The 14,634-nt window shown below is 41.6% G+C and overlaps 1 protein-coding gene across 1 annotated transcript; it reads right to left on the bottom strand.

The window, feature by feature from the left end:
- Nucleotides 1-8,820: 8,820 nt before the first annotated feature.
- evx1 (even-skipped homeobox 1) lies at nt 8,821-14,141 on the bottom strand. The gene is made up of 3 exons (XM_085148030.1): nt 13,446-14,141; nt 12,403-12,638; nt 8,821-11,995 (listed from the first exon to the last, which is right to left on the bottom strand). Exons 1-3 carry the CDS (start codon nt 13,807-13,809, stop codon nt 11,468-11,470), a joined length of 1,128 nt encoding a protein of 375 aa, XP_085004156.1. The 5' UTR covers nt 13,810-14,141; the 3' UTR covers nt 8,821-11,467.
- Nucleotides 14,142-14,634: the final 493 nt, after the last annotated feature.

The following is a 14,634-nucleotide window of genomic DNA, read 5'->3' as shown; positions in this document are numbered from 1 at the left end:
CTGGCCCGCAGCCGTCCATTCCTCAGCTTTGCTTTATGATAGGAGACCTGGTTGGGTTCCCGTCGCTTTTCTGCGCCAATCTCCATCAATCCGGAGCACCTCTGCAGAAACCCCTCTTTCTTCATATTTAATGCACCTTGCGTTTCCAGGCATCGACTCTTTTTCGTCCCAGTGGGAGAGCTTTAGCTGTGGGGTTTTGCAAGAGATGTCACAGGGATTGGTGTCTGGGTTTCCAAATGTGGTTTTGCTATAATAAAACAAATGAGCTACTAGGTCTACTTTTTTATGTACAATTAAAGTCCCATTGGCAACCTCTGGAAAGCGAGACCAATTATTTCCTGCGCTACAGAAATAATGGCTGGACAAGAGAAACCCTTGAACCTTTACATACTTCTCAGCTGTTAAGCCATTAGACTGCTGCTGTCCATACTGTCCAGCTGACGATGCTAACCACTACCTAAACAAGTCTTTACCTAATGTAAGCTAAGCCAGAGCTGTGAGCCATCCACTGGAGACCTCCTCCAAACCAGTTGTGTCCTCATAAACGAAGTGCAGTGAGAGAGCAAGAGCAGTGTTTACAGAAACAAAGGAGCGGCTCACCTCTGATCTGCCCTGCAATAGGGGGTGGGAAAAAAAAGAGAGAGAATGAGAGACAAGGATGCAGAGAGAGAAACAGAAGAATGGAGACGCCAGGGGTTACATGATTGCAGAACAAACTCATAAAAGTTCCATTAACCCGTGACGAGTTAAAGAGGCCCTGTTTTCATTCAGCAGACAGCCGTCACAAACAGAGCATCTCCATAAACCTTCCTTCCTTACCTCCATCTTTTTCTTGATCTACAGAGCCTGTACTTACACTTTGTCTCATTCCCCTCCTTTCTTCCCCTCCTTTCCCACATATTTGTTCCTCATTTTAAAAATATTTTACCCATCTGTCCTTTTGACTTTACAGTGAATAACAGACAAAAACAAAAAAAAGATGAAATCTTTGCAATGAGGAATCCCAGTCTATTTCCATCTCCCTTCCTCCCACACAGATGACCAAAACAAGATTCCCTTGTTAAGTCCATTCCCTGCTTAATCTGGGTTCCTGGTCTGTGAGTCACAACCTGAGGACGCCACAGGTCTATCTGTCAGCGTCAGTCTGTCTGTCTTATTAAACCACTTTGCCATTCATTCACTAACAGTTTTCATTTTGATCTGACCGCTTCAAAGAGGCGCTCACATCCAAATATGCCAGACGGGAGATCAACAGTGCACGCTGTTTAGTTATTAGAAAAATCTGAACACAGAACACATTTTGATAAATTAAGTTGTGATCTCTGTTGCCATCTTTGCTAATGAGTTGAGATCTTCCAAAGGGATTACTGTAAAGATGGTGCTGCCTTCTTGGTGTTTCCAGTGCTAAATAAAGAGCACTTTTTTAATTCTAACCAACCCAAACATAGACCTCTGTATGCTCAGGTTCCCCTGGTCAAACTTCCTTTTCTGAACAGTGTAGCCATTGTAAAAATTTAACTGAAAAGGAGAGGAGCTGATTCATCAGGAATCCACTGTGTTTTATCACTATATATGGAAAGAGTAATGACTGTAAGATGATCACTCTACTTACAGCGCATCAGTTTAAGTGAAGTAATTCTAACAATAATTCTTTGTTTTGGTAATTGCATGATAGACTTAAAATCTACACATAAATGTTAGAGTATTTTGAGCAACATTTTTTCTATGATTTTTTTTTAACTTTAAATATAATAATATGTGGAACCAATCAAGATGATATTTGCCCAATTTTGAAAACATGCAGTGTTAAAGCCATTGCACGGGCCTGTTTTAATCCCAATGCCCAACAATGTTCTTGTGGGGACATTTAAAACACCGAATGCTCAAACAGCTAACCCCACCTCTACATTGTCAGTCACCAAAGTTTTATAGTTTTAGGGAGGCTTGCTCCCAGCCAAATAGTGTGAGTGTTCTTTGAAATGCTCCATTAAGGCACTAAGCACAGGCTCTTAGCTCCTCTTCTGATACCCTCACTATCTGGTACCACCATCTCCCCTGCTCCCTTTCCCATGGTGTAACCTTACCTCCCAAACTGATCTTGCTCTAATGGACACACACTTGCATACAGCCTGCTTCTCCGGCTTCTTTAGTAGGCTATGACTAGTTTTATCTATCTATCTATCTATCTATCTATCTATCTATCTATCTATCTATCTATCTATCTATCTATCTATCTATCTATCTATCTATCTATCTATCTATCTATCTATCTATCTATCTATCTATCTATCTATCTATCTATCTATCTATCTATCTATCTATCTATCTATCTATCTCATATAGGTTTTCACAGTCAGTGGCAGTTTTGTGGACAGCTACACTATATGGACAAAAAGCGTGGGCCACCTACAGGAGAAACTCAGCCATAGAAGCCTATCCAATGAAGCTACAGACTCACAGTTTTTGTGCTGATGTTAATGCTTGAGGAGGTTTATAACTCAGCAGTGTTGGAGTCTCAGCACTCAGCAACCCCACTCTGAGCTGCTGTGGTTCTTAAATGCTTCCACTTTGCAATAATGTCACTTACAGGTGATTATGAAGGGAAGAAATTTCACAAACTGGCTTGTTGCAGTTGTGGCATCCTGCATGGCTAGGTGCTTGATTTTATACACATGAGGCAAACAGACCGAAAACACCCGAATTCATTGATTAAGAGGAGTCACAAAGTATTTTTGTCCATACGGTTTAGCTAAATAGCAAACCTAATGTTAGTGTAAAAAGCTGGTTGGTTGTCTGTCTTCAGATTAAGTTTTGATTTTGCGCTGTCTCATTTTACAACAAATATAAAAAAAGAAATCTTGTAATAATGTCTCCTAAATATCCATTTGATGGCTATATGTTAAAAGAGTGAAGTCTGCCCAGTAATTTTATGATCATTTTGATGTCATTACACTTGAGTCTATAGCCTGCAGCACTTTCAGAAGCGAACCTTTTTAAGTTGAGTTGACATCAGCAAACCACAGGTCAGCAGCAGCAGTGAGAGGACAGCACGACTCAGCACTTCACAGTCAGTGTAGGTTTGGGGTTTTCGTGTGTTGAGTCAGAAGGTCAGAGGATTGGGAGATGGCGACGTGGACAGAAGGGGAAGCCCAGATTTCCCAATCACCCCCCCACCCATGAGAGACCCAGTAGACTGGGTGTGACGGTCATGGGACAGGGGCATAATGAGGATACATCACTGCAGCAATGAGATACTCTATCACAGGCACACACACCAAGTGACAGGCACTCACAAGCAGGCACAGTGTGTACCTACTGCGCAAAAGCATCCATGGAGGCCAACATCACACTGATATATATTGTTCTTATTATGCACAAAACATCAAATGATCCTCAGCTGCACAACATTCCCACTGTAAGAGACTAAGTTAACCATTTTGAGTGATCCAAGCTCAGTGCGACTGTGGGAACACTCTTTCCCCTTATCCATGTCACTGGAGTTGGTTCGTTTCTCTGGGAAAGAGGGGGAACAACTTTTCCTGTCGCCTTTAGTCACCGCCACTGCCGAGCAGTAAAGCAGCCAGCGTGCAGTAAAATAATGCGAGGTGCGGAGAGAGTTGGACTGATGTGCAAAGCTATTGGCTGCCGAGAGGCTCGTAAAATAATAACACTCCATCGTAAAACAAAGTGCTTATTAAATCATTTTAAACAATATCGCACAATGCGGTGCACTCTGTGAGCGGCTCCACAAAACACAAAGATCTCATGGGGAAAGAAGCCGAACAATCAAAAGAAATTTAATAAGCTGATAATCATCGTCACAGTGGGGCTCCTGGGAGACCCTAGTGCTTCTACCAGCACCATCAATAAAATGACACTTGGCCATTATGTGGCTATTACTTGGACTTGAAGAGAGAATTGTAATCTGCATCAGAGGAGTTGTGGAGTAGGACTTCAGTATTTTCTGCATTTCTAACTAGGCCTGTGGTGTGAAGAAAGACAAACACACAAACACACAAAAACACTCCAGGTCATGCGCGTGTGTACAACAAGTTTATTATTATTATTACCTGTTTATGAACAGGTTGTATATTTGATTTTTATGTCTGAAGAAAATACACCTTTCTCTGCACAGGTGGCCCATAAACACATAGACAAATACAGCAATCTTTTTTCCACCATCAGTGCATAGGAAGTGTTATTAAAAAAGTAAGGAGTCATGATTTCTGTCAGCAAAAAAAAGGATTTTCTTATGGATCAGTGCAGAAGGACACTAGACTACACATGACAGGATGTAAACTGGGTGCAGCCTGGGAAAACAAACCGTGCTGAGTACACTTATCAAGATGGGACGGCACCTTTGTAACAGAATTATTTCAAGGCAAAATGCTTTTCCTGGCTTTTCCTTCCTTTTTTTTTTATCATTGCACAACTCTATCAAACATTTATTGTGCCCTCCAAATGCAAAGACTTTTGATTTGATAAAAATCTCTCATATTACATTAGTATAAAGTACACAAATGCCTCAGTTTATATGGCTGCCAGCAATTCTGTAAAGAGAGCAGATTCAGTCTTTTCCATTAAGTATCCAAATCACTACAAGACAGGAATAAGAGCTGATGATCTACTGGTTACGTCAGTAGTTCAGATTTCCCTACGGGCCTGAATTCTAAAATGAATCAATCACCGCTGATAGAAAGTAAAACTAAATAAAGTTGGACATTTGGATGATTTTGGATGATGTTGTGCTGCTGCTGCCTTCATTACAGCTACTGAATGTAAAACAGTATTTTTTGTGGGCTTTATTTATTTATATTTCCTGCTCTCGTGCATGCTCTCTCTGTCCTCATATTTACTGTTTGTGCTCTGGTCAGCATTGAAATTCAGATATCTTCTTTTTCCCACTTTTCTCATATAAAGACTTTTCTGTTCCTCTTTCAAAACACTAACCATGTCCACTCATGTCCTCAATCAAGGGTAAATCTGTTTTCCTTGTAAAATTTATTGCAGCAGTAACATCAGTCTCTGCTGCTTTGTCTCAATTGATGCAGAGTAAAGAAAGAGAAAGCACAATTCCTTTTTGTATCTGCATTAGATTGGACTGGACTGCCTGTGGAGTGAATTATAAATATCGCCAGGTTGTGTTCTGAAGAAACAAACATAAAAAGTGGAAAAACAATTCACTTAGCTAACACAACCAAACCATTGAGCATATTGTACAACACCTGCATACTCTTTGTTACTGTACCTTGTACATTGTATATATACAAAACAGTTTTCTTATATAGACTGCAATACTTCATGTACTTCATCAAACCACTGAATGGGTGCAGCTTATGTGAATGGCAACAAGCCAAAATTCAAACCTTTTGACAATCTGCATTTTAAGTAAGTAAAATCTAGTCCTATAGCACATTTAAAACCAAAGTCCTTTACACAAAAGTAAAATGGAACAGGTTCTTTACAGAAATAATGATGCTACACACATTCACAGTTTTAATTTGAAATAACCCAACTGTAGCCAGCCCTCCAATCACAGTTCTCGAAAACAACAGTTTCCAACAGCTTGACTGGAGAGGTAAGTCCTCAGCTTAGGTTTGGAAACAGTCACATTTGATCCTTGTCTGGTCATTTGGGAGGTTATTCCAGAGCTTTAGTGCAACAACAGCAAAGGCGCAAACTTTTTTTGAAATAAGCGGAGTGATTGAGAAGCAGACCTTAATGATCTTCAGAGGGTATGGATGGAGCATATCTACCACATATGCAGGTGCAAAAACCCTTTAAGACTAAACACAAGCAGTGTCACTTTAACCAGATCCTCTAATCCAAATCCACAGGGAGGCAGTGAAAAACTGCTAACACTAGACTAATGTGGGCTTTCTTTTTTGTCCTGGTCAGTAATCTGGCTGCAGCACCTTAATTTTTTATTTATTTATTGTTTTTCATCTGGAGATTGTTCTGAGCTGGAAGTCACTGCTGTTAACCACTTCATCTATTTGTCTGTGAAATTTCAAATTTGTGTCAAAGATTATCCCACTGTTCTTAACCTGTATTTTAATTAAAGGAGTTAAAAAGTCCATGTTATCCTTTAACCTTTAGTGGAAGGCCAAGCAATATGTCCTCTGGTTTGGACTCATTTAACTGTAAGAAACTGCAGGAAGTCCAGTTTCTATGACCAAATGCACTCATTGAGCCTTCTTATGGAACAGTGATTTCCACGATTCAAGGGTATATACAGTAATAAATCAGCTGTAGTGACGTTTTTTTAAAATGGACAGTCAAAGGCATCCTTGTATCTTCCATCCCAGTCTGAAACCCCTCCAGAACCAGAAGCTCTAATGATGATAAAAATGAAACATGGATCCCAATATTGTTACCTCTAAGAGACTGAGTTCACCACAACAGCTGTTTAATAGAAGATGACAAACCTGTACCCACTCTAAACCTTTTTTATAGTCTATGCAGTGGATAATGAAACCTTTCAGCAACATATTTACAATTTACCTCACCAATCGTTGTCATCAGGCTTGTCTTCCCAGTACTTCTGCCTCAGGGATAGATTGCTGCACTCAAAACTTACAGTAGACTTCTTACTCTACTCTGTAGCTTTGCTTCTTATTTTCACGATACGCCTGTTCAGTACCTCGTGGACACTATTCATCCAATCATGTGCAATGTAATGTCATAATCGGTGACTATCCCTTAGACACTCAGAGCTGTAGATCAGATGGAGAAAAAGATGATGGCTCAGTTATTTTGTTTTAGTCCTTAAATTTAGCATTTGTTTGTGTGTGTGTTTTGCAAGAGGGCATATTTTCATAAAACCATTCACACGGTACAGAATTGGTTAGACACACGTTTGTTGTCACCATCTTTAACATGCTGCATGGGTCAGCATTGTTATACCATTATGTTTCTTGTCATTGCACACAGAAGATTACAGGCTAGCAGGATCCGTGCTTTTCTTGAAGAGTTGGGCTTTTCAGTGGGTTTTCCCAGTGCATACAACTATAACATCCTCGTTTCACTAACATTACACACTTAGGCTGATTTAAAATGACAGTGAAAAGCTATAAGTAAATATAAAGTAAACGCTTTGACTCAACTTCATATAGTATGTCTGAACGAAAAAGTAGAAGAGAGGTCACGTGACCATAAAACTGCTTGTCAATCAATTGTCCAATTGTTTTTAAACCGCTGAAAATGCGAGGCTGTCTATAAAAGTTTCTGTAATTTCTAAACGGTTATTCCAGATTTTTTGCTTTGTTAAAAAAACAACCCCCCCCCCCCCCCCCCCCCCCCCCCCCCCTTGAGTCTTGACTTAAGACTGGAAGTTTGCGCTTCAATCACATTTTGGTTGTATGATTTTAAATCCACTGCTAAAACAAATTGCATCTTTGTCGACCACAATGGACCTAACTGTAAGTTTTGGTAACTCTTGAGTATTTAACACAACATGCCTTTGTTTAAATTTCGCCATATTCAATAGATGAAACCCTGGAAGGTTAACAAATAATGTTTGATGTGTGCTGCAAAGTTTGGCGTCAGTAATTTAAAACACTGTTTTTTCTGTGCTGAATCTGAATATAATCCCTTTTCTGTTTGGATGACGTGTATCAGTAGGTCATTTTCCGATGCAGCCTGTGTATATTTTTTATTCCTTTCGCACTGAATATAGCCTAAACCTGTTGTGTAGAAGCCCCTTAGCAACTATAATTGCCGTTGTATTTTGTCTCCACTGTGGTAGATGGGTCTGCTGGTTGGTACTTTTCAGTTACAAAGTTGATCCGGTTTGCAACACAATAAGAAGCCTGCAAACTAGATTGTCCTTGCTTTTTGAATTAATTGAACCGGTTTCCAAGATCTGCTTAATACTCGCGATGTTTTGGGCCCAAACGAAAGATTTTCAGTTATCATATGTTTAAGGAAGTGGACATTTAAAAGGGATAATAAGAGTTTTTGTTATCTCTTGAGTCGTTAGGGCTGTAAACTTGTGTTGAGTTGTGCTCTGAGCCACAATTCTTTCCAAATTATGACATTGAGCTCTGTATTGCTTCAAAGAACCACTCTACAAAACCAACCCAGTTTATCTGGATTGCTCAGGGGACAGATTCTATCTTGGGTCTGCGCAGACACCCTGAGAAACGGTGTAGCCGCCACTTAATTTGAACAGCTAACGATGAAGATTTAAGTGCATCTTTTGATAGCCTGGATGCGTCATGCTCTGTATTGCTTGCTTTTCTTTGTCACATAAGCACGCAGCAGCCGTCACATTTTCTTGCTGCACATAGCTGTCTCCGGTGCACCGTAAATAATGTTGATAAAGACGCCTCCGAAAACGACTTTCACGCGTCCCCCGATTGATTTAACGTGACCTCCGTTTTCCAAATGATATTGGAAGCCTATTTAAACAGATGAAGGCTCAAATTGTCTTGCTTGTATGCGCATTAATCTCTAATTCATCATCATTACTTGGTGATTGGTCCTTCCACGCCTCCGCCAGCCTCTTGCGTTACGACAGGGGTCTGTAAATTAGGATGTAATCCAATTTAAACAGCGGTAACAGCAGCCACAGATCCTTTTTTTTTTTTTTTTTTTTTTTTTTAATTTGCTGTCGGTGGACAGCTGCACTACACCGCCCCTATCAAAATGCTTTGTGTTGGTTGTGGGAGCTGGGGAGACCTGAGCCAATTCGCTCTAATAGGATCTTATAAGGCTGATGTAATTGCTGTTATGTGCGCAATCTACGAGCCCATCATATCTTGAAGCTCAGTCACACGCAATATTCCAGCGATTAAATGGCATGTTGATGCCGGATTAGGCCACTGAGGATTCAGCCGTATAGTTTTCGCGGCGAAGAGATGGGAGCCCATATGTGTGGCTGGGTAAATGTGGTTGTAATTTGCCTCACTTTAATGCGTCGTTTTGGCACAGTGTGACTCGAGGTTTAGATGGCCGTGTAGTGCTGCTGCTCCTGTTGAAAGTCAGATCCAAATTTCCCAGACTGTTAAAAAAGAGAGAGAAAAGAACCCACCATGAAACCATTTTCCCTTTCCTTTTAAAGAGACTACACCTTCTGAATATTCTGTTAGTCCGCCCCGTTCATCTTTATTTTTATGGTGCGATTTTATTATGCACAAACTAAAGCAATTTTCTTGCGTGACCCGTGTCCCCATCAGGCTTAAAGACACCGGCTGATAGTTTACATAAATCTGCCTTGTGGTTTCGCCTCGACCCGGGAGGCTTAAACGGTGTATTATTCCAAACATATGCATTTTAATCAGCTCGGTCACACTTACAAGAACTCCAGTTAATAAGGCCATCAATCAAACGCGTGCGCGGGAGGGAGCAGGGTGGGTTGGGGGGTGGGGGGTGGACTCAACGGTGCCGTTTTTGTGGGTGCAGTAGAGTTTGATTAGAACGAGTCTAATAAAAAACAAAAACAAAAGCAAAAACAAAAAACACTGTACCTAAAATCATATTTGGTAACTAAATTGTTCTTCTTGGTGTCTGGCTTCACTGGCAGGAATCTTCATATTTCATATATTTCAAATTCCAAAATCTTCATATTTCGGAATAATCAGAATAAAGGCTCGAGGAATGTCACCTAAATTTGAAGCATTAAAAAAAATTCAGCATGTTCGATTATGTAAGCGCGCAACTGGCCAGTTTTTCGTTTGTTGTTGTTGTTGTTGTTGTTGTTTGTTTGTTTGTTTGTTTTTAATTCGAGGCCCAATTGATATACCACACACTTTCTCGCCCATCACTGCAATAACTTCTAATCCACGACCTAAAACTCCCTTTAAAGGGTGATTTGTGTGTCTCTCCGCGGGCCGCAGCACTTAGCCAATCCTATTACGCTCCAAAAACTCTTTTAATTTGCTCGGGCCCGGTCAAATGCGGCCAATTAAGATCCCGCTGATTGTTGGCGCTCCTCTCCGAATGATCGATCTCTTTGCATTTCCAATATCTGCAGACACCTAATTCTGTCGCGTCTATTAAGTGGTCGCAGAAAAAAATATGAGTGGCGTTAACGGAGCCCGGGGACCACTTAACTGTCACGGTCAATCTAACGGTCCCATCAGGAAATAGGAGGGGGCGCACTCTGGTGTTTTGACAGCTACCACTTGAGAACAAAATTAGTGTTATTATTGAGGGGAGGCGGTAGGACTGGCGGACCTGAACCAATTGTGAATGGAGAAGATCCTCAATACGCTTGAAGCTGAACGAAACCAAACCAAAGAAGATGACCGGGAGAAATGCAAAAACAACAACAACAACCATTTTTTTTGCTGGAATCAGTTTTATTCTATTGCCGTGGGTTTTAAGTGACATATTGGTTATTGGCTATTTAAATGGATCCGAAATACGCGTATAGATCACTCCGCACGCCTTCGATGCTTTGACAGTATTTATTTGCAAATTAAACGATAAGGACAACCCAGTCATAACACAAAAACAAAAACAAACAAACAAACAAACCAAAAAAAAAAAACAGCGAACCAAAAATAATAATAATAGTAAAACAATGAAGAAAAAATCAGTCACACATTATTCCGTATTCCCACACAAAATGCTAAACCGGTGTAACAGTGCAAAGCGAAAAACGGTTTTAAAGAAGGCCCGTGGGCATAATTTAATCACACTGTCTCTTTTACGGTCATGGGAGAAAACAGAGAAAGAAAGAGTGTTGGGTGGCCTTAAAAATGCTCATTTCTTTTTTTTTTCTTTTTTGATTGTCCTCTCTCCATCCTCTTTCTGATCTTTCTCTCCCCTCCCCTCTTCAGATCGTGCCGGCTGTGGTAATCCGTTCCCTCGGCGCCTTGTTACCTTTTGCCTGAAACCTTCCTAGCATTATCATTAATTCAACACTCAAAATTCACCCGGTCTTACATATACATCACTTAATAATTTTACTAGCATCTGCACATTTCGGCCCGGGCCGTCGAGAGGGCCCCGGTGTGGAGAGCTAGCTATAATGAGACGGCCGCAGTCTTTTAACAAATACCCTTGTTAAAAAAGAGAGATGGAAAGCATCATTCTTGCGTAACTAACAATACGTGTAGGTTGATTTTTGGACGCATAAAATAATGATCAAGACCTTAACGTCATCAATCACGGAGATTTAAACGTTTCTCTGGACCACCCCGCTTATCTCTCCCCAATCTCTCTCTCTCATAGCAGTCACAATAATCTTGTAGAAATCAAATCTGAATTTCTGTCTATGCGGTCATATTTCATCCCAATGTCCCCGGCTCTTCGATGGGATTATTATATTTCAATAACAGCAGGTCTTTCGCGCGTCTTATAGCTGGAGAGCTTTCCCTTCTCCCCAAGTATAAACTGGCTTTCACTGTTTATATACTGGCTACCCCACCCCTCATGCTGTTTCAGTCCTGATCATATAATACATTAGGGTTAAAAAGCTTGTGGTTAAAGGCTTATGTGGAGCAAGAGTTATTTTTTTTTATCTGGTCAGAGGCACTTCTTCCCTCTGGTCCAGTGTCACAGATGAGGATTTGCTGAGCACTGAAGGCGTGAAAGTGACAAACGCGTCAGTCCTGCTTGTTGGGGAGCAAGCGAAGTCCGAGCCGGAAGGCCTGGTTGAGATGGCGTTGGACTGACTGGAGTGACACGCCAAGCAGGAGCACGGAGTTCCTCCGGGACCTAGGCCGTGAGTGGGACCTGAGTACAAGGAAGGGTGTCTGAAGGCGCACAGGAGCTCGGGCCTCTGGTAGGGATGAGACAGCATCCGGAAACTATCGAGAGAGCGCAGGGGGGTTGAGAAAGGGGCGGCTGCAGGAGCTGAGCCAGCCCCGACGCCCAGGTGAGAGTAGTAGGGCAGCGGCAGGTGCGATGGAAAGGGGTAGGGCAGGTTCCCCGTGGCAGCCGCGTGGCTCATCATGTAGGTGTAGAAGGCCGGGTCGGCGGGGTGAGGCCAAGTCATGGCCAGACGCTGCCGTTTGTCTTTCATCCTGCGGTTCTGAAACCACACCTGTGAAGGAGACACAGCGGATCAAATATTAACCACAATCCCCCCCGTGACCTGAAACAACACAAGCACATGCGTAGATAATGTTTGGCTTTTTTTACTCATGACAATATTTGGATTTGGGTTGGAGAAACTTGTTACTGTAATTTATTTATTGTGGACTGCGTGACATTTGACTATCATCCAATCAAAAAATACCAACCCAAGTAAATAAATAAATATGATCTGTGGCTATAAAACGCGGTGCCTGCTTCTTAATCTTTTTTTTTTTTGCTTTGTTTCCTGTATGGACTATTTTGATCTTACTCTATGAGATTATTTTCCATGAGATTATTTCTATCCATACACAAATAAACCACTGGCAGTCAAGAGGCCTAATTCAGCCCCACTTCCCTGAGATGAAATCTTACTTTGATGGTGGTTTCAGGTAGATTTAAAGCGGCCGCAAGTTCGCATCTCCGCGGCCTGGACACGTAGTTTTCCCGGTAAAACTCCTTCTCCAGGCGTGCTATCTGCTCTCGCGTGAATGCTGTTCGGTACCGGCGAATCTGATCTGCTGCGTAAGACAGAGAGCCCTGACCCGGGACATTCTTACTCGGCTCAGTACCGCACTCGTTCGGGTGGCTTGGAGAATCCCCATTTCGACCTGAACCAAAAACAGAGAATAAGCATATTTTAATTAGAATCAGGTGTAAAACGCACACATTTACAATTTAAACAGGACCCAAAACAAATCGAAACGCTTTATTTATTTCATTCGCTGCCATTTGAAGACTAGCAGGCTAACTCCATTATTTGTTTGACTTTTAGAAAAATAAGAGACATCCTGACTGATCGCTTAGCTTCTCATTTGGTGTAGTTTTTAAATTAAAATGCAATTTCCACTACTATTATTTTTTTGGATTTGATATGAACAATAATTTCCCTTGGTTGAAAATAATCAATACTTAAACTGTATTGTTTTCATTCGTTTGTTACTTTACCATTCGTTTAGTCTGAGGTCTGCTACTCCAAATGTTTCATGTATGAATGTTTATTCATAAAGATTTCACACAGAATGATATTCACAATAAACTGAGCAGTGGGTGCTTGCACCTTCACAGCTGCCTGAAGCAATTGACAGAATTTTTTCTTGAATCTCCAATTTTTTCCTGGTGAAGTAGCCCATAAGCACATTTGCAGTACGAGTAACTCGCTGTCAAAGTCAGTGAGGGAAATGTCAGGTTACACTGTGGGTGTCACCTCAGCGTTTGCAGCCACACCGATCAGTTGACAGAATAGCTGTATAGCACCGACTGCAGCTGCAGTGTTTGAACCTGAAGCAGACCCTGGATCTGTTTCATTGAGCATAAATATTAGATTTTCTGTTCCACCCTACAGTGCCAATATGTTTATTGCTTTTTGCCTTTCCTTCGCACAAGCATACAATCCAACCTGCACCTACACAGCCTACCTTTAGCTGTTGGGTAGTCCATGCTTTCAGGCGTGCAGCTGACATCAATTTCCTCATAGAAGTCCGACTCTGTGTCTGAGCTGCTGCCGTCTTTGTGATGATGATCAGCCTGGTGCCTCTCTCCGGAGGCAGACGTGCCAACCAGCCTCGCGTCGGCGCTCATATTTCTCCGTGCGCTATCCTCCGCCGCTAGGTCGCTCCTGTCGCGGGAATAGGGTGCAGCTCCTGGGCTCAGACAACCTCTGTGGCCCGGCTTGCCTGGTGGTTCTCGCACGGGGCTCCCGATGGCTTCCGACAAATTAGAGCCGCTCTTGCCAAGCTGACCTCCCTCTGCCAGCATCACCATCTCCTCTCTGCTTTCCATCACAAGCACGACTTAAAAGCAAAAACAAAACAAAACAAGCAAACCTCGTCTTCGTGGCGAACCGTCAAAACCAAGGAGATGAATCTCAGGTTGGAGGGGTGTGCGCGTGTGTGCGTGCAGCGGGGATGGCGGTGGGTGGGAGATTGCGTCCTAAAAGAGAAGGAGAGGCTTCTGGAAAAAAAGAGGGGCTGCAATCCGGTCTGAACCTGAGAGAAGACCGCTTCAGAGTGCCGAGTGGGAGCTCTGGGAGGGATCACCATTTACCCTCTCTCTCCTTCCCTCTCTCTCTCTCTTCAGAGCTGTCATTCTTAATGACCCAGTCTTCACGATGGTCCCCCCTGATGACGACACTCATTGACTGAATCTGTGGGTAAACAGAAGGAGCAACGGCAACGGCAACGGCGAGATGGGGGGTGGGGGATGTCAGAGGGCACAACAAGAGGCAGCAGAAACAAGAAAGGTTATCTATACAGAATATTTAGGATTTACATGGTGATGTATCTGTGGTGTTGAAATATTGAAATATGCATTAAGTCATTATTATTATTGTTGTTGTTATTATTATTATTATTATTATTATTATTATTATTATTAGTAGTAGTAGTAGTAGTAGTAAAATAATGTTTGCTTAAGACTTAGCTTTTTATTGTATCTTATTGTATTACAGTATATTTAAATTACTAATAAGCCTTTTTAACGCTAGTTAATATGCTCAAATATTTTGTTTTTTCTACTTATTAAATAAAGTTCAGCTTTGTTTTTGCTCAAATATAACTAATTAACACAGAGTCATTTCTTAAAAATCATATCAGTCATTTAAGTTAC

The sequence above is a fragment of the Neolamprologus multifasciatus genome, chromosome 22 (assembly GCF_963576455.1).
Source record: "Neolamprologus multifasciatus chromosome 22, fNeoMul1.2, whole genome shotgun sequence".
NCBI classification, from domain to species: domain Eukaryota; kingdom Metazoa; phylum Chordata; class Actinopteri; order Cichliformes; family Cichlidae; genus Neolamprologus; species Neolamprologus multifasciatus.
This window is presented reverse-complemented; position numbering and strand designations above follow the sequence as displayed.